The sequence below is a fragment of the Talpa europaea genome (assembly GCF_964194135.1).
Source record: "Talpa europaea genome assembly, chromosome: 6".
Classification (NCBI taxonomy): Eukaryota; Metazoa; Chordata; class Mammalia; order Eulipotyphla; family Talpidae; genus Talpa; species Talpa europaea.
Window position 1 is genome coordinate 49,183,159 of NC_140072.1, and position 16,259 is coordinate 49,199,417.

Here is a 16,259-nt window from a genome sequence, read left to right on the forward strand (position 1 = left end):
GGTATATAGAGTTCTATTTAGTTATGTATGTATTTTGTATGTTCTATTATCTATTATCATCAAATTAGGGTTATTGGCTTTTGGGAGATTGAACTATGCAACAATCCATCTTAGCAGCAAAGAATGTACAAAGAACTGCCATTCTGCAAATGATAAATACCTATTTAATGTTCTTTCTGTTTCAAAGTATCTGCACTATCCATCTTAGTTTGTAATCCTAGGTTTTTGTTTGTTTGTTTGTTTTTTTACTATTTCTGTCTGTCTGAAGTTGCTTACTCTCCCTAGCGCAAAGTCCTTTAAACCCAAATACTCTGAAATTTCTATGGAATTGCCATGAATTCATTGAAGACATACCTTTTTGTATCAAATGATGCACAGAAATGTATTCCAAACCCAAATTCAAATAGCAAGTAATTTAGATTTTTTTTCCATTACACTATACTTTCATCAGTGGAGATAATCAAGAATTGACAATAGATAGAATATAAAAAAGACTTTTCCCCAAAAAGCTTTGCTTAAAGTACAGGTATACACGACTAGGAACAATGCTTCTTTCTGTAACTGTTTCATCCCATTACAAGATGCTGCACTGTTTTTTACAGAGGGACTATGGAACTTTCCAAATAAAATATAATTCTAATCTCAACAAACCAAAATTTCTGCATATATATATACACACACACACAGACATATGTGTGTGTATGTGTGTGTGTGTGTGTGTGTGTGTGTATATATATATATATATAATTGTACAAATAGGTCCCACATTTTACATTGATTTTCCCTAAATTATATTGGATCATATAGATCATATTTTTCAAGCATTACCTTAGTTTTTGATTGCTACTTATTAGGGGGATAATGATATTCATGTCAGATCAAGTGTGTCTGGAGTGTGTGTACATATATGGAACTTTGATTATATAAATGTATCTTTGACACTGGGATTTTATTCCAAAGTCAGGTAGGACTGCTTTGGATATTATTAGTTTCTAATATTTTTATGAATGTCTTATTTATTACCATGAGTATTCCTGGTGAGTTTGTATCCTGTTTTTTAATGATGTAAAACACACAATAAGTATAGCTATAATTGGTCCATATTCCAATTTTCTTTTACCAATTCAAATCTGACTAGTGCTGTAAATTATACTTGCTCACCTTGTCAGATTTTTCTCAATAACCCAAATGAGAGGGATTCAAATGTGGAAAGGAGAGATTTAAATGGCAAAGAACAAAAGTGCACATTAGGGCAAGTTACTCAATCTCTCACAAATAGGTCAGTGTTCCATTCAATCAGTCTGAGGAATTAGAGAACTAACATTCCTCACCTCCAAACTCTGTTCCTATACTTTGTTAGTATGAAAAATGGCATATATGTGCAATAAAGTCTATGAAAATTTGTAGGGCTCAGCTGTAAGTTACATCAGCGTCCCTCCATCTCTGACCCGAACATTACATTCCTGTTCAGAGAAGAGTTACTGCCTTTCTGTCCTGACTTCATTGTTCTAATGGGGCTCCCATTATATTTAAAAAATTACCACCTAAGGTTTTTTTAAAAAAAAATTCAGTTATTTTCAGAATGCTTGATGTTAGCATTCTGCATTCTAAAATTCTACCTTATTGTTTCTAATCTTATTTGGATAATGAACCATGTGTAAATCTTTGGGTAGCTAAAGATAACCAAAAGTTATGGTATGGTTTTATCTCTGCAGATCCACATGCACATCTGTTTTTAAATTTAAAAGTGCCGATAAAATCCTCTGAAACCTAGTAAATAAAAATTAATTAAAAACATGACAATCAAATATAATTTCCATATCATGGCATTGGAACTTATTTGTATTAAATATATATTTACATTATGTGAACAAAAATTAGCTCAACTTTCTTCCCATGATTCTTCCAATATAAAGCTATACTGCCTGATGGATATTAGTCCTGTGCTAAACTTTCTTATGATATGCTGTGGTTAATTATCTCTCTCATTTGTTTTCTTCTTTCATCCCTCTTTCTCCTTTCCCTCTTTTCTTGCAATATTCCTTTTTCCAAAAACCATGTAAACTGGTTTGAGAGATTAAATAAACACTGAATTAAGTAAAGTTAGTTAATAGTCTAACCATTTGTTTAATTTCTATACTTTCATTTCCTCTACTTTCGCTATTACATTTCTATCACTATTAGTTTCTAAACTCATTCTCTTTCCCATTTTCACCTCTGTCACCAGGTTGAGTTGAATTGGCTTACAAATGTAGCTTCTACTTCAAGAATTAATAGAATGGCACATTTGACTGTTGCAAGAAGTCTAAGCCAATGACTATAAAAATTTGCTTGCCAACATAAAACTTAAGGTGCTTCTTAGATAGCACATGCTGACATACTTCCTGGCTGCTGTGTCTGTCTAATTCCATCATGGCTCACAAGGATCTATTATACCTACTAACCCTCATAACCTACTGAGATCTTCTGCTCCACTTCTCAAGTCAAAGGCAGATATGACAGATGATGTCTTTTCCAGTTTGTACACATAGAGTCACATGAAACATATACATGCTGGCATGGCATATACTGTGCACATGTACATTTTATTTAACATGTGTTCATCGTGTTAGTACAAGACTATAAAAACATGGCTCTAGTTCTGAAATCCAAACCATTATTTTCTTGGCAAAATGAAAGCAATCAATCCAAATCATTTCTGTTTTAGTAGAAACTTTAACTTCTAACAAACAAACCTTCTGGGAGTTTTGGTATATTTCAGAGAAGAAGCCACAGTTTTGAATCTGGTGTACATACATAAATACATAGGCAAAAAGAAAGAAAGATTCTAATATATATTTTTTTTCTTATTTGATTGCACACTAAGTTACTTCTAAAAAATACAGCAAGTTTTCATGACAGACAACAGGATTCTTGGGGCCCCAAGTATGGGTGCACTTTCTTGGCAAAATCATTGAAAGTTTGTGTTTATGGGGTCTCACATTCTTGACTCTTTCAGAACTCTGAAAGCAGCCATATGTGGCTATTTTGAAAAACATTTTTTTTCCCCATTCATCATCAGTGAAGGTGGATGAAGAGTAAGATGGAGGCAGAAGTGGCAAAGACAGCAGACTACAGATGCAGGTGTGGCACCAAACAGAAATCAAGCTTAGAAAAAAATCATATGGAGGCCAAGAGCAGGCCCCAAACCGAGCAATATACAGCCAACCTTTATAATGCATTTGACTCAGAATTATTATAAAGTTGTATAACATTCTTCTAAAAGAAGCCTTCTCCCATATGAGGATTTATGAATTTTGTCAATAAGACTCAAAGAAGGAAACAGGCTTCTTGATGGTGTTCTCAGTCTCAAACACCTCTGCAAATGCCAACAATGCAAGTGATAAAGCCAGTGATGGTTTGGACTACATCTAAATGAGAAAAAGACAATGGAAATGAAGCTCTGGTGGCAGTGACGAACAATGGGTTCTGAGAGGATGATGAAGAACAACTCTGCCAGTAAAATATAGCCCAGATGATGTTGTGGAGTCTGAGATCCACAAAGATGCTTTGCGCATCCACGTAAATAAGATTTGGAAAGTAACAAATGAAAGCACACAAGGCAAGCTAAACAAAAAGCACTCAATTCCACAGGTGCTATATACAGATGAACATGAAAGCTGAATGGTATGGGGAACTATTCCACTGAGGCTGAAGATAAGAAAAGAAGCAAGGGAGATGCAATGTTTTGATCACTTCTAGGCAGAGAGAATCTCGGTCATTTACCAACTCGGCAGAAAGGACACATTGCAAGACAGATTGCTCTGAGTTGAAGAATGTTGAAGCAGGATCGCTTTGGAAATGCAAAGAGGTGACTGTGCTTTGGGAAAAGGCACAAAATAGCCAACTTATCTGGCTCTAGGTGGGACTGCATGGAACAGGCTTCTCAGATGGCATCTCCATGCAAGCCAGATCAGCTCTTTTCCCAGCTATGTTTTCTGCAAGTCAAGCAATATAGAAACTTAAACCTTTGGGGCCAAGAATGATTTCCCCACAATTTTTTACCAACTGGTCAAACTGCTGAATTTCTGAAAATGGGTTGGGGGAAGAATTGAGCTTCTTGACCAGGCTGATTTTCCCAAGGCATTCACCATGTTGATAATGTTATAGTCATGGTAATGCCACATTATTAAATGGCAGCATCATGGTTACTGGGAAAAGAACTAAAGGTGGCTGAGCCACACTTCAGAATGTGCAAATAGTTTACAAAAAATGACACCTGTGTTGAAAGAAAGGGACTGAGGGAGGAGAAGAAGCCAAGGTGAAGAACCTCAACACATACATTTGGAAATCTTGCCAAGAAATTGTGGTTCCTCTAAATATTCATTGATTTTGATGAAAATGGACCAGATACTTTTATTTTCATGAGAGAGGAAACACTGGAGTGACTGGGCAAAGATTATATTAATTGTTAGTTTTGACAACTATGTTAGTTTTTGGCAACAGCACATCCACCTATAATTAAATTCAAACTTTTTCTGACTTCATGTGTTACTGATTACCTAGTATGCATTGGAACCTGATGAATGAGTTCCTATTGTTTTCATCACTCTAACATGTGAACACAGTCCATACATAGAGAGGCTAGTTCCTGAACAGAGAATGAAAATTACTAGGGCTAACAAAGGGAAGGAGACTCACAATGAGTAAACATACAAAAGCCCCGAATAATTATAATAGTCAGAGCTTGGCAATGAGTTTCCAGACTATGAAATTAGTTTTCTTGTGAAGAATGGAGATTTTACAAGGCTAGTATAAACACAGGGTAATTGGAAAATCAAATTGCTCTTTGTGAGTTATTGTAAGGTCTGGAATAATGGTGATAACATTTATTTAAAAAAAAAAAACTCCCTATGAATCACTGTAGTTTGGTGTTTTTAGCAGTACTGTTGCCAAGAATGCTTGCCTTGGAAGTACAATAGTGTAAGCTCTAATTGTGAAACCCAAGTCCCGGCTTACCCCTGACACAATGAGCTCTCCTCCCAGATTCTGTACTTCTGCCTTCACCTTGCTGCAGATATTAAGCTGATGGCAATACAAGGCAATTCGTTGAAGGTAGGCTAATAAATCCTGCTTACATGCTGAGTCAGGACACTGTAAAATATTAAAAAAGCTATCTCAATTAGTAAATACTTTTCAGTTTCTAATACTTGCTCTAGAAAACTGTGGATGGAAATTTCTCTGTAAGGCAATCTCTATGCCAAAGCATAGGGTAAAGTTTCAATTCTATTGGTTGGGGGAGTTTTACGGGGGTGGGAGGTGGTAATTACTTCATTTGGTTTTCTAAGAAATGCACCATTAACTAAAGAAAGTCTGTAACACATTTTGAATTTTCATATTTATTGAGATTTTAACATGATAAGCCTCCTATAAACAAGAGACTGAAAAGAATCAGGACACTGTAAGAAATAGAGTTGAGTAGTATTAATTTGAACTAATGGACATAAACTCCCAAAAGAAACAAGAGGTCTTCAAAAGGGATACCAGAGACAACTATCACTGGGGTTTTGTGTTCTCTTTGTAATTGAAGTGGGTAGATGCCCATCAAATCCATACTGAGCTTAGCCAAATACTTCCACAGACACTTAGAGCTCCCTAAAGTATTCCTGATGTTTCAGTGCCAATGGCTATTCAGTAATTGGAATGTATTTCTATTGCTATCAAATGATCAGCTTGAGATTCTTCAGGACATTCCATTGTTCTGGCTCAATCTGGCACTTGTAAAGGGTATATAATCACCAGGTCCTCAATTAAATATTGCAAAAAATAACTACATATGGCTCAGTATTTTAGCTTAGAATAAGAATATGAGGGAAATATACAAGCTAAGTTTCCTTTAAACTCAAGAGGAAATTCTTTCATTAATATTGTGAAGTGACTTTGACACAACCATTTATTTAATACATGACAAAGGGGTCTCTTTTATACATAACACTTACTAGTGTGTTTTTTTTTCCCCACCAACTGTATTTATCAAGAAAGAACCCCATAGAGACTGTTTTTAGCTTTCTACAAGTACTAAATACTGTAATATTTATTCTCCTCCAGAGACCCATATACTGAAAGGAATTAACTTTAAAATGATATCTCCCTAGAGAGCTGGCAGCCTTCTGATACAAATACCTTGCAGCAAATTAAACTGGAAGCTCTATCTCCATGGAACAGTAATTAAAAATGCAACAGTGCGTAAAAAGTTTATATTGCATGCATATCTCAAATCTTCATAAAAAATATTTCCAGGCAAATAAAGGCTACCAATCCACTCCTTGGTAATGCTCATTCTATTATTTAAGCTGAAGCATTTGAAACAAAATGAAGGCATGATGAGCCAGGAAAAAGAACTCCTCTACCATAAAATATTTGCATATTTTGAGAAAGAAATGTCCCATTCTGACAAAACACTAGCAAAAGTTACAAGTTGCTTCACAGCTATAAACCAGCAAGAATGCCACAAGACAGGGTCATGTTTAGCGTTTATCTGTTTAAAGTCATCATTGAATAGCATTTAAATATTCTGTCATTTAATCTCAAAATATATTTAAAATCCTAAAATATCTATGTGGTATGTTTTCCAGATACCAAAACTGTTTTGAATTATTTTTCATGTTTCCTAATTGTTGGAAATTAGGGATGAAAATGCAAAATCAATAACAAGAATCCCAATTTAAAAAAGTTAAAATGTTGAATTCAAGACTCCTAAACATATTGAGAAATATTTTAGCCATTTCAGAGTATAATGGAAAAGTCATCCACACTCCACTCAATGCCTAGGAAGTAGGTCTTCCTAACAAAACTCTTCTGAGAGCCACCCTGAGACTCCCATTCATCCCAACTCCCTTCAGTATTTGCAGAAATGAATTGTAGCATTCTTTCTTGGTTGGTGCATTTTTTGTTTGCCCAAATGTGAGCATGCATATTTTCAAACAAGTTTGTTGTCTCTTCACTCTTCTCAGTTCCTGGGATACATACTAAACTCTATAGAAAGGAGCATAATATAAGCTGCAAACTGCAGGAAGTCTGAAAGCTCATATTGACCTGAAATTAGCAACTTAATAACTTGTAGGGGTTTGGTCAACCCCTACAAATTTGGGGTTCTTAAAAATTATGTTAATATGTAAGAATTAATTTTATTGCTTCTCAAAGTCTCAAAAGCAAGAAAAAAAGGTTCTTGTCTCTTCCATATACATGTGTGTTACATGTTTTATGTACATACCTATAGTGGAAAGAGACAATACATTGTCTTTTTATAAATGTAATGCTAACAGTTTAATCATGTTTTTCTACCAGCTTTTAGAAGATGAATAACTTTAGTACTAACTTCAGGGATTCTAGATCTGGGATGGTGAAGACAGCATAGCAAGTATTTAGAACAGTCTAATATTATATGACTGAGGTAAATGACAAGGGACTTATAAATCACAAGAGACCAGTCACTTACAGAGGAGGAAGCAGGATTGTACTTTCCAGTGTCTCCAGATAGCATTAGTGTATGGTAGTTTAATAGGTAAATTCATGTTCATAATCTTGTTTCCATATAGTTTATATTTCTTATTTCAGAATCTTATTTTATATTGCATAACATTTTCCTTTAAAAAGGTCCAAATTATGGGTGCTTTGGTAGTGGGAGCTCAATGGTCACCCCTGAAAAGGGGTAAGGGAAGAGGGGGTAATCCTAACTTCCAAAACACAAACAATAATGTAAATAATGTTATTTCAAAAAAAGTTTATTTCAGAAAAAAAAAATCCTATTGTATGTACCTCTAAAACAAATAAATGCCACCTCCATTATGCTTAAAAAAAAAAAAAAAAAAAGTGGTTCAAACTGCAAACTACTGTTGTTTCCAGGGATAAGAATCAGTTATCTGGAAAAGTCTACTGCCTAAAGTACCCTTATTAGAAATGGAACATTATTGAAACAAGACATATTTATAATAGGATTTCAGAGTTACAATTCAAGTAAAATGAAAAGTTAAAAAAAAAAAAAACCTCAAACATTGAAGTTGAGATTGAGAAATATTTTACCCTTTATCTCATTTTGGTTTGAAAGCACAAAAGATACTCTGAAAAATTGTATTCATTGCTAATACCTTTGAATCTGGATGAAAATAAAGTTGAAATCTGGAGGTTTTTGATTTTGTGAATTTATCCCATTTATGCCGGAGATTAAATTACTGTGAATTATGAAGAACATCTTGACAGTGAGATTAGTATTAAAAATAAAGGATAGAGTTATCTTTTTTCCCCCTCTTATGCAGTGTAATTGACGTTTTAAGTGAAGATAGCCAGGATAATCCATCCCTCTTTGAGGGTTATTTCTCCTCAGGAGTGGGTATTTTTCTTTCTCAAGAATTTTGGTTAGAGATATCAGGAGTCCTCCTGAACTGAACCTATCTTTTCAGCTCAGTCTCAGCAGTTAGAGGTTGACTTGTAAAATGTTACAATTCATTTTTCAGAGAAATTGTATAAAGCACACAAAATACATAATATAACCCTAATTAGTGATTCCACTCAACAACACATGCTTGGTTTTCCCTCTTCTGTTACCTGATCAGCCACAGCACGAGCTAATTTGTCCATTCTAGAACCTGCTTCGGCAATTTTCTTGGCAGCATTAATGACATCAGATGTATTTTTCAAGGGGCCTTTGCCTCTGAAACAACATATGCAACATAATTAGAAATCCACTTCATGACAAGAAACAGACAAACCTACTGTATTGTTTCTCCAGGATGTCAATTTCCATTTCAATAGTCCACTTCTATAACAATAGTTATGTCTATTCCTTTTTTAGACATTAGTTTCTTCTATTTTGATTTACATACTTACAATTAATTCTTACTTTAATTACTATTTTCTTAAATGTAAAACATTTTAAAAAATCTCCACATGTCAATGGAGTTTAATATATAAATGCTTACCATATATCTGATGCTATTACACACACTACCTCATTTGTCTTCATAACAACTCTAACAAATAGGGATCATCATTCCCATTTTAGGGAAGAGAAAAGTGGACAAACCATGATCAATTAACTCATCTAAGACTATACAGGTCATAAAATTTAAGCCATGAAATTTAGGTGCTAAATCCTAAATTTAAATCAGACTTTATTTTGTAAAAAGCAGAGTTTAGCCAAAATAAATGCATATGTATTCTTTTTCACACTATGTTCAGTACTATTACTACATTAATTATATTTACATATCCACTTTGGCACTTTGAGAAACAAGTGTTTCTTGTACATAATTGGGAACTGTTAGCCTGAATTTCAACAATCTGTTGCTTATCTTGTTGCCCTGCACGTGTCGAGTGCTGACTTACAAAGGAACACACTTACCAATGAGAGTGAATATCTATAGTCTTCCAAACCATCACCCCAATACTCTCACATTGGTTTTCAATGAGTGGAATGTTTAATATTATATATCATTCAAACATTTATCATAAAAAAAGCAAACTGATGCCTGTATCACATATCTTTAAACAAAACACAACATGTGGTATCGCCTTCCTTGAGAGATAAATAAAACAGATTAAATACATTTATCCTTTTTTTTTTTTTAGCATTGCTACTTATCCTGTTCTCCTTATGTGCATCTAAAAAATCAATGTATTTTTTAAGGCTACGAAATTACATTCCTATAGTTAGAAATGTGGTGAGATGTGGAGAAAAACTACTCAGAAGTGATTTATTTAGAATGCGTAGGGTTATATAGAGTGGGCAATGATTGCCATTGTTACATAATAACATTTTATAAAATGGAAGACAAAATGGCTTCAGAAAATAAATGTAAATGAAAGGATTTTGTTCTGCCTCCTCCCTAAATTCCCTCTGGCATTTTTCTACATTAGTAGCTAAAACTAAAACATATTGGGTTCATGTCAATGCATAAACATACACACAGGGAAATTAAAAGCATTAAGATTTCATTTTGCTGTGGTAATATTAACTCTTCCATAAAATACATTTTATCAGTTGCTTGTTAGATTTTTAACTATGGACAGAGCTTTCACATGTGAATTTTGTGTAATATGCAACAGTTAAATATTCTCCGATAAGCTGGCCACATTACCTGACATTTTTTTGATTATCTCTAAATACATTCTCCTTATTTTTTGATTTGATTTTTAAGGAATATTTTGATGCAAAATATGTAGATTGATAATGTTTGCATATTATAAACTTCTCTAACTTCTACACTTATAAAACCTCTTACTTGCAGTTTTACTCATTCAATATTTGTTGTTACTTTTTTCATTCATCTTAATCCATTCATTGTATTCTATTCACAAAGAGCAGTACTCTGCTTGGTTTTTGTTACTAACAATCATATATTTTTGTTTACTTCAAGCCTTTGCAGTGATTAAGGAAAATGTTTCCTCATGAAACTTTACCTGATACTTCTAACAGTAGAAGTTAGTGCTTTTGACAAAATGTGCTAAATGAGAAAAGAAAAAAAAATCTACATAGACCTGATTTTACTTGAGTTTCAAGCTCCCATCCTGTCACCAGTGAGTGATGAGAAACACACATCTTGTTGATTACACCAGAGACTATAGTTCATAGAGTCATTAGCATATTATTGCTAAAAAAGTTCTTATTTAGAGTTGAGAGCTCACTAATACTGAATGTTCACTAATAATGAATGTGAAAGTCTACAGTATAGACTCAATTCACAGTCTAGGGAGTTGCAAGCTGGTGATAGGGATGCGTTTTATGAAATGAAACTGGAGAGCAAAGTAGAAGTTTTGAGATTATCAAATGTTTCCTTATTTTCCAGTTGAGGATACTGTGATCCAAGAAGGAAGTCTAAGTGATATGTCCAAGAGATAACACAGTAAGAGTGATAGAAAGAATTAGTACTAGACCTCTATGTCCTGAATCATAGTGTGGTACCCTAATGCATGTATGTTTTATTTGTATGAAAATAGCTAAAGTAGTGATCTCAGAGAAAGACTAATTGCATACATTAAAATATACAGAAATTAATGAAAACAATATTTAAGTATCTGACTCAAGAATTCAGGAAAATGTAGGAAGCCACTAATAAGATTACAAAAAGATTAATGAGAAAGTAGTAAAACACTGGAAAAATAAGCCTATAAGTGGCTTCCCCCAAAATAAAACAAACTTAATATATAAAACATGCATAAATTTCCGCTAATGTAGGAGAAAACAAATATTCAAAAATGTAAGAGTGAAACAGCCTTAGAAAACAGAAAATCACAAATGTAACACAACTTTCTTCAAATTCATGTAAGTAAATTTGAGAACTTAGATGAAATAGCTTTCTAGGAAAATATAATTTATTAAGGAAAACCAGAAAGGAAATTTGGAAAAATCCAGAGTCTGGTTTCCAAAGAAGAAATAAATAAGGCTGTCAGCGGGAAAACTGGTCAAAAAACCAGTAACTCAAGGTAGTTTCTCAGAGGAAATTACTAAACCTTTAAAGAATTATCTCAATCTCATTTATACTTTTAAATAAAATACAAATCGCTTCTCGGCCTTTTGGCTAAGATCAAGTGTAAATAAAATACAAAAGGAAGAAAATCTTCAAAGATGATTTCATTCAGTAATATAATAACGACTCTCTTTGATGACTATATTGATATTCATCAGAGGCAGCTAAAGCAAATTTTTAAGTCTGTATATTTAGGTAGTAAAATCATTCCTTAAAAGGAAGAAAATGAAGAAAAAGTATGGAAGTGAAGGAAATAGTATTTGAGTGCTAGAGCATATCTGTAAAAGCTCACAAGAGTAGATTCTTAATTTTCAAGAATTCAGTAAGTCAGTCAAAATGTTAGAAACTTGAAATCTTCTATGACAGGAATATCTATTCCATGGATATCAGCAAATGCTACTTAAGTGAGGGTTACTTTTCCCCCTCAAGAAAATCGTACCTCTGCCGTAAAGGAGGGTGATAGCTACACTCACTTGAGAGGAAGGGTATTGTGAACTGCAAGAGCAATACAGGGTTTCTTCTGGGGTTGGAAAATGGCTGCAAGGATAATTTTCCAATAAATTTTAAGTTATATATTTATTTTTTGTGACTTTTGGCAAGTATACTGTATTTCATATTTTATTTTTAAAGGATTTATTTATTTATTTATGCATACAAGAACTGGGGTGTAGGCCAGAGGTTCAAGGGGTGAGAAGATTCACCAGAGACAGAGTGGGGAGCAGAACAGGCGGATCCACTGAAATACACTGCTGAGGTGACCAGGGAGTGAGACAGGAGAGGTCTGCTGCACTATATGTGGGTTAGCTGCCTGGCCAGGGATGGAACTCATGCCACAATGGCTGTCAATAGCTTGATAGCATTGAGACTTTAACCCCTGCAACATGAGGGAGGCCCCTATATTTCATGTTTTAAGTGTGAGTAATGATTGACTTATTTTTCTGTGAATTTAACTTTTTTTTTCATTTGCATGACGAAAGAAGTCAAGTGTTTTTATAATTATTATTTCTATATCCTTTTTTAAAGTTGTCTATTCAAGTCTTATGCATAGTTTTCTCTTGACCTCTTTTCTAAGCTGTTTAACATCTTTAAATATTTTGGATTCCAATATTTTGTTATTTATGCTGCACGTTACCTCTTCCAGTCTTCGCCTGTCTGCTTATTTTTATTATTTTTTTCATTATAAATTTCTAATTTGTTGTGGTCAAATATATCAATTATTTCTACTAGAGATTGTGTTACTCAGGTATTTAAGATTTTCCTTGGTGATAATCATTTTACAATATATACGTGCATCAAATCAATATACTATGTAACGTAAACTTACACAATATGTTATTTAGGTCTCAATAAAACTTGGGGAAAAGGTCCATCCTTACTCTAAGATCAGAACAATATTCTAACATTCTAAACTTTTAAACTTTCCCTTTTGTATTTAATTATTAAAATGCACCTGCAGTTCATTTTTGTGCATAAATTAAGAAAAAACCTTTTTCCCTATAGCAGTAACCAATTGTTCCTGGAGCATTTAATGAAAAGTTAATCCTTTTGGGGCTCCCTAGTGGTACAGGGGTTAAAGTTTCAGCGCCAGTCACTGCAACATGAGTTTGATTCCTGGCCAGGCAGCTAACCCACATGCCCAGAAGACCACTTCTGTCTTTCCTGCTGCTCCCCTTAGCAGTGTATTTCAGTAGATCCTCCTGTTCTGCTCCCCACTCTGTTTCTGGTGAATCCTCTCACTCCCCCCCATACCTCTGGCCTACACACCAGTTCTTGTATACATAAATAAATAAAAATTTAAAAAACAGGTTAATCCTTTCTTCCATATTTTATATTTAAATTATGTATTCATTTTAAAATTCTGCATGAGTCAATGTATTAATTTATAATATAAAAATAAAAAGCATAATAACCTGGAAAAATAACACAAGGCACATATTTGACTACCAAAAAGTGTCTCGTTATTCAAAAGTATATGAAGTACTAAGATGTAAAGTCATTTGCACCCTAATTGCATCAAGAGAATGAACTATAAAAAAAATCATTTCAATCACCTGAAAATTTCTGAATATATACAGTAGTTCATGGATTGAAAGAGATTTCTGAGGTTACAACAACCAGATTTACTTGACTACATAGTGAGTGACATGACCCACTATCACCACATGAAGAGAAGAGAAGGGGGGATAGAAAAGGTACTTGTGCTATTTTAGGTAATGAGGGCATTCAAAGTTACTCATTTCCTTCTGTGATGTGCCAGGCTCTGTGACTGCCCTTACGATCAACTGGGCTGTCAGTATTGGGTAATAACCAGTATCTTTAAAAGGAAATATGCTCAACTCAGATTTTGTATGCACCTTCCAATCAGTTTCCCCCCCATGTTAATATCTTGTATAATTATAGAATGAAAAAAAAAAAAAACAGGAAATTGGTACTGGTAAAATCTTTATTATTCAGATTTTAAGTTGTGAATGCACTGGTGTGCATGTGAGTTACAGGCTATTTTATCACATGTACAGCACCATGTAACTACCATGTAACTACCACAATTGAGCACAGTACTGTACTACCAATACAAAGCTCTCTCATATTCCTTTTACCATTTGCCACATCTCTGTGGGGAGTAACCCCTAGATGATCTAGAGAGATAATTGCTAATATAGTCTCCATCTTTATAAAATTTTTCAAGAATGTTATCTAAATAAAATCACAGTACGCACCATCTGCGACAGGTATTTTTCACTCAGCATAATTTCCTTGAGTGTAATCTCAGTTGTTGCATCTATTTATTGCTGAGCAGCATTCTATGGTTTAGATGTACTACAGTTTATTTACGTAAGTGAAGAACATTTGGGTTGCTTCCATCTAGCTTTAAGTTTATTATTAAAAAATAGTCTAAATATTTATATGCAGGTGTGGGGGTGGATTTAACTTTTCATTTCTTTTGAACAAATACCCAAGAGTAAAATTACCAAGTCCTATGATAAATCCATTTTAGCTTTAAAGAAATAGTAAATTTTCCAATTTTATTTCACCTTGAATAAAATGTAAAAGCCTAGAGCTAACAGACACAATGATGAAAGATTGAACACTTTTCCTCTAAGGTCATAACGAGGTTGCCACTTCTAATTAACATAGTACTGAAGAAGTGTTAGCCAGAGTAATTAAGTAAGAAAAGGAAATGAAAAGCTTCCAATTTGAAATGTAAAAGGAAATATGACCTTTGTTCACAGACATCATGATCATATATGTAGGAAACTCTAAAAATCCTACAAAAGAATCTGTTAAATGAATTCAGGAAAGTTCCAGGCTATAAATCCAACAGACAAAAGGTCAGTTGTATTTCTATCCACTAACAAAGATCTATCTGAAGGCAAAATAAAGAAAACAGTATCACAATAGCATTAAAGGGAATCTAAACAAGGAGACAAAAGACATATATACTGAAAACTACAAAATGTTCCTGAAATTAAAGATACAAAAAAGGGAAAGCCCTTCCATGCACATGTATTGGAATACTGGATGTTAAGATGTCAGTACTTAAGATGTAAATACTACCAAAAACAATCAATTCTAGAAGATGGTGGTAAGGGTTGCACAGCCATGTAAATCTACCTAATATCATAAAACTGTGTGTTTTAAAATGCTTAAAATGGCAGATATTATAGATATATATACACATATATAAATTACACATACACACTTAAATACTACATGTGTTTAGTGTCCACTGTGTTATACGGCATAGGTCTAAATGAGTCACAGTCCTCTGATTAAAGTGAATTGGGCCCTAAAGCAAGAAGCAGAGGGCTTAGACAGAGCATCAAGTCACAAATTGGTTTTCTAATGTTGAATCTAGTAGCCTTGCTGCTTTTGCTATTCTATGAAAAGAGGATCTAATGAAAGTTTTGGTGCAATGTCAGCTGGATGGTTGCCCGTTAGTGACAAGACTGACCATGGACAGATAACAACTGGAGATAAAAAACAAGTGGAAAAATATCTGAGTGTCTGAACTCAGGCAATAATCAGGTGATTATCTGATTTATTTTTATTCTAATGCTCAGTACTTTGCAGTTGATTGCACCCCAAAGTTTTTATCAGTTTAAAACTAACAGTTGATCTTAAAAGACCTTTGCTCCTTTGCTATAGAATTAAAGTTGGGTTTCTCTCTTGAGATGGTGTAATCTGCACACCTTTTGCTTTTGAGACACAAGACTGATAAAAATTATTTCTTTCTGAAAATGACATTTGAAGCGTGGATTCACCCTATGCAGAAGAGCGCTTCTGCTGTTGCCCATGAGATGGAAGTCAAGACCAGAGCAGTAAGAGACACGAGGCATAATCAGCTTTATCTTCCATGAAGAAGTTATTATACAAATAATGAGGCAGAACCCCTCCAATTTTAATAATAATGGAAAGGATATCATTGATAGTACTGAATCAAATTAATGAATTCGTTTCTGATAAGGAGAAAATAACAAGATAATAAGTGTAAGGGTATATTTTGTATCCAAATGCCCTTTAAACATACAATTTGAGAAGGGTAGTCAAGTTTTAATTCCTAATCAGCTATATCTTTTTCTTTAAATAAGAGGAAATAATACACAGTAGCCATTAAAGGTACAGAACTAAAATCATTCTTCCTTGAAGTGTTAAAAGCAAGAGGACTAATAATGTGTGGATATATTGTCAAATGCCATGAACTTAGGTGAGGCCACAAAGAAAGGCTCAAAAAAGTTTTCTCTTTGAAAAGAAGTA

At 33.8% G+C, this 16,259-nt stretch overlaps 1 protein-coding gene across 4 annotated transcripts in view; it reads right to left on the bottom strand.

Moving 5' to 3' along the window:
* The window catches only part of CTNNA2 (catenin alpha 2), a gene marked incomplete at both ends in the record, with an annotated part of 953,627 nt that overhangs the window by 33,649 nt on the left and 903,719 nt on the right, over window positions 1-16,259 (bottom strand). For 3 of the 4 annotated variants that reach the window (XM_084235605.1, XM_084235604.1, XM_084235603.1), the window contains 2 exons: window positions 4,999-5,133; window positions 8,584-8,689. In XM_084235605.1, coding sequence (XP_084091731.1) covers window positions 4,999-5,133; window positions 8,584-8,689 — 241 coding nt within the window. The remainder of the gene's footprint in view (window positions 1-4,998; window positions 5,134-8,583; window positions 8,690-16,259) is intronic. The other variant, XM_084235606.1, reaches the window with a different exon arrangement.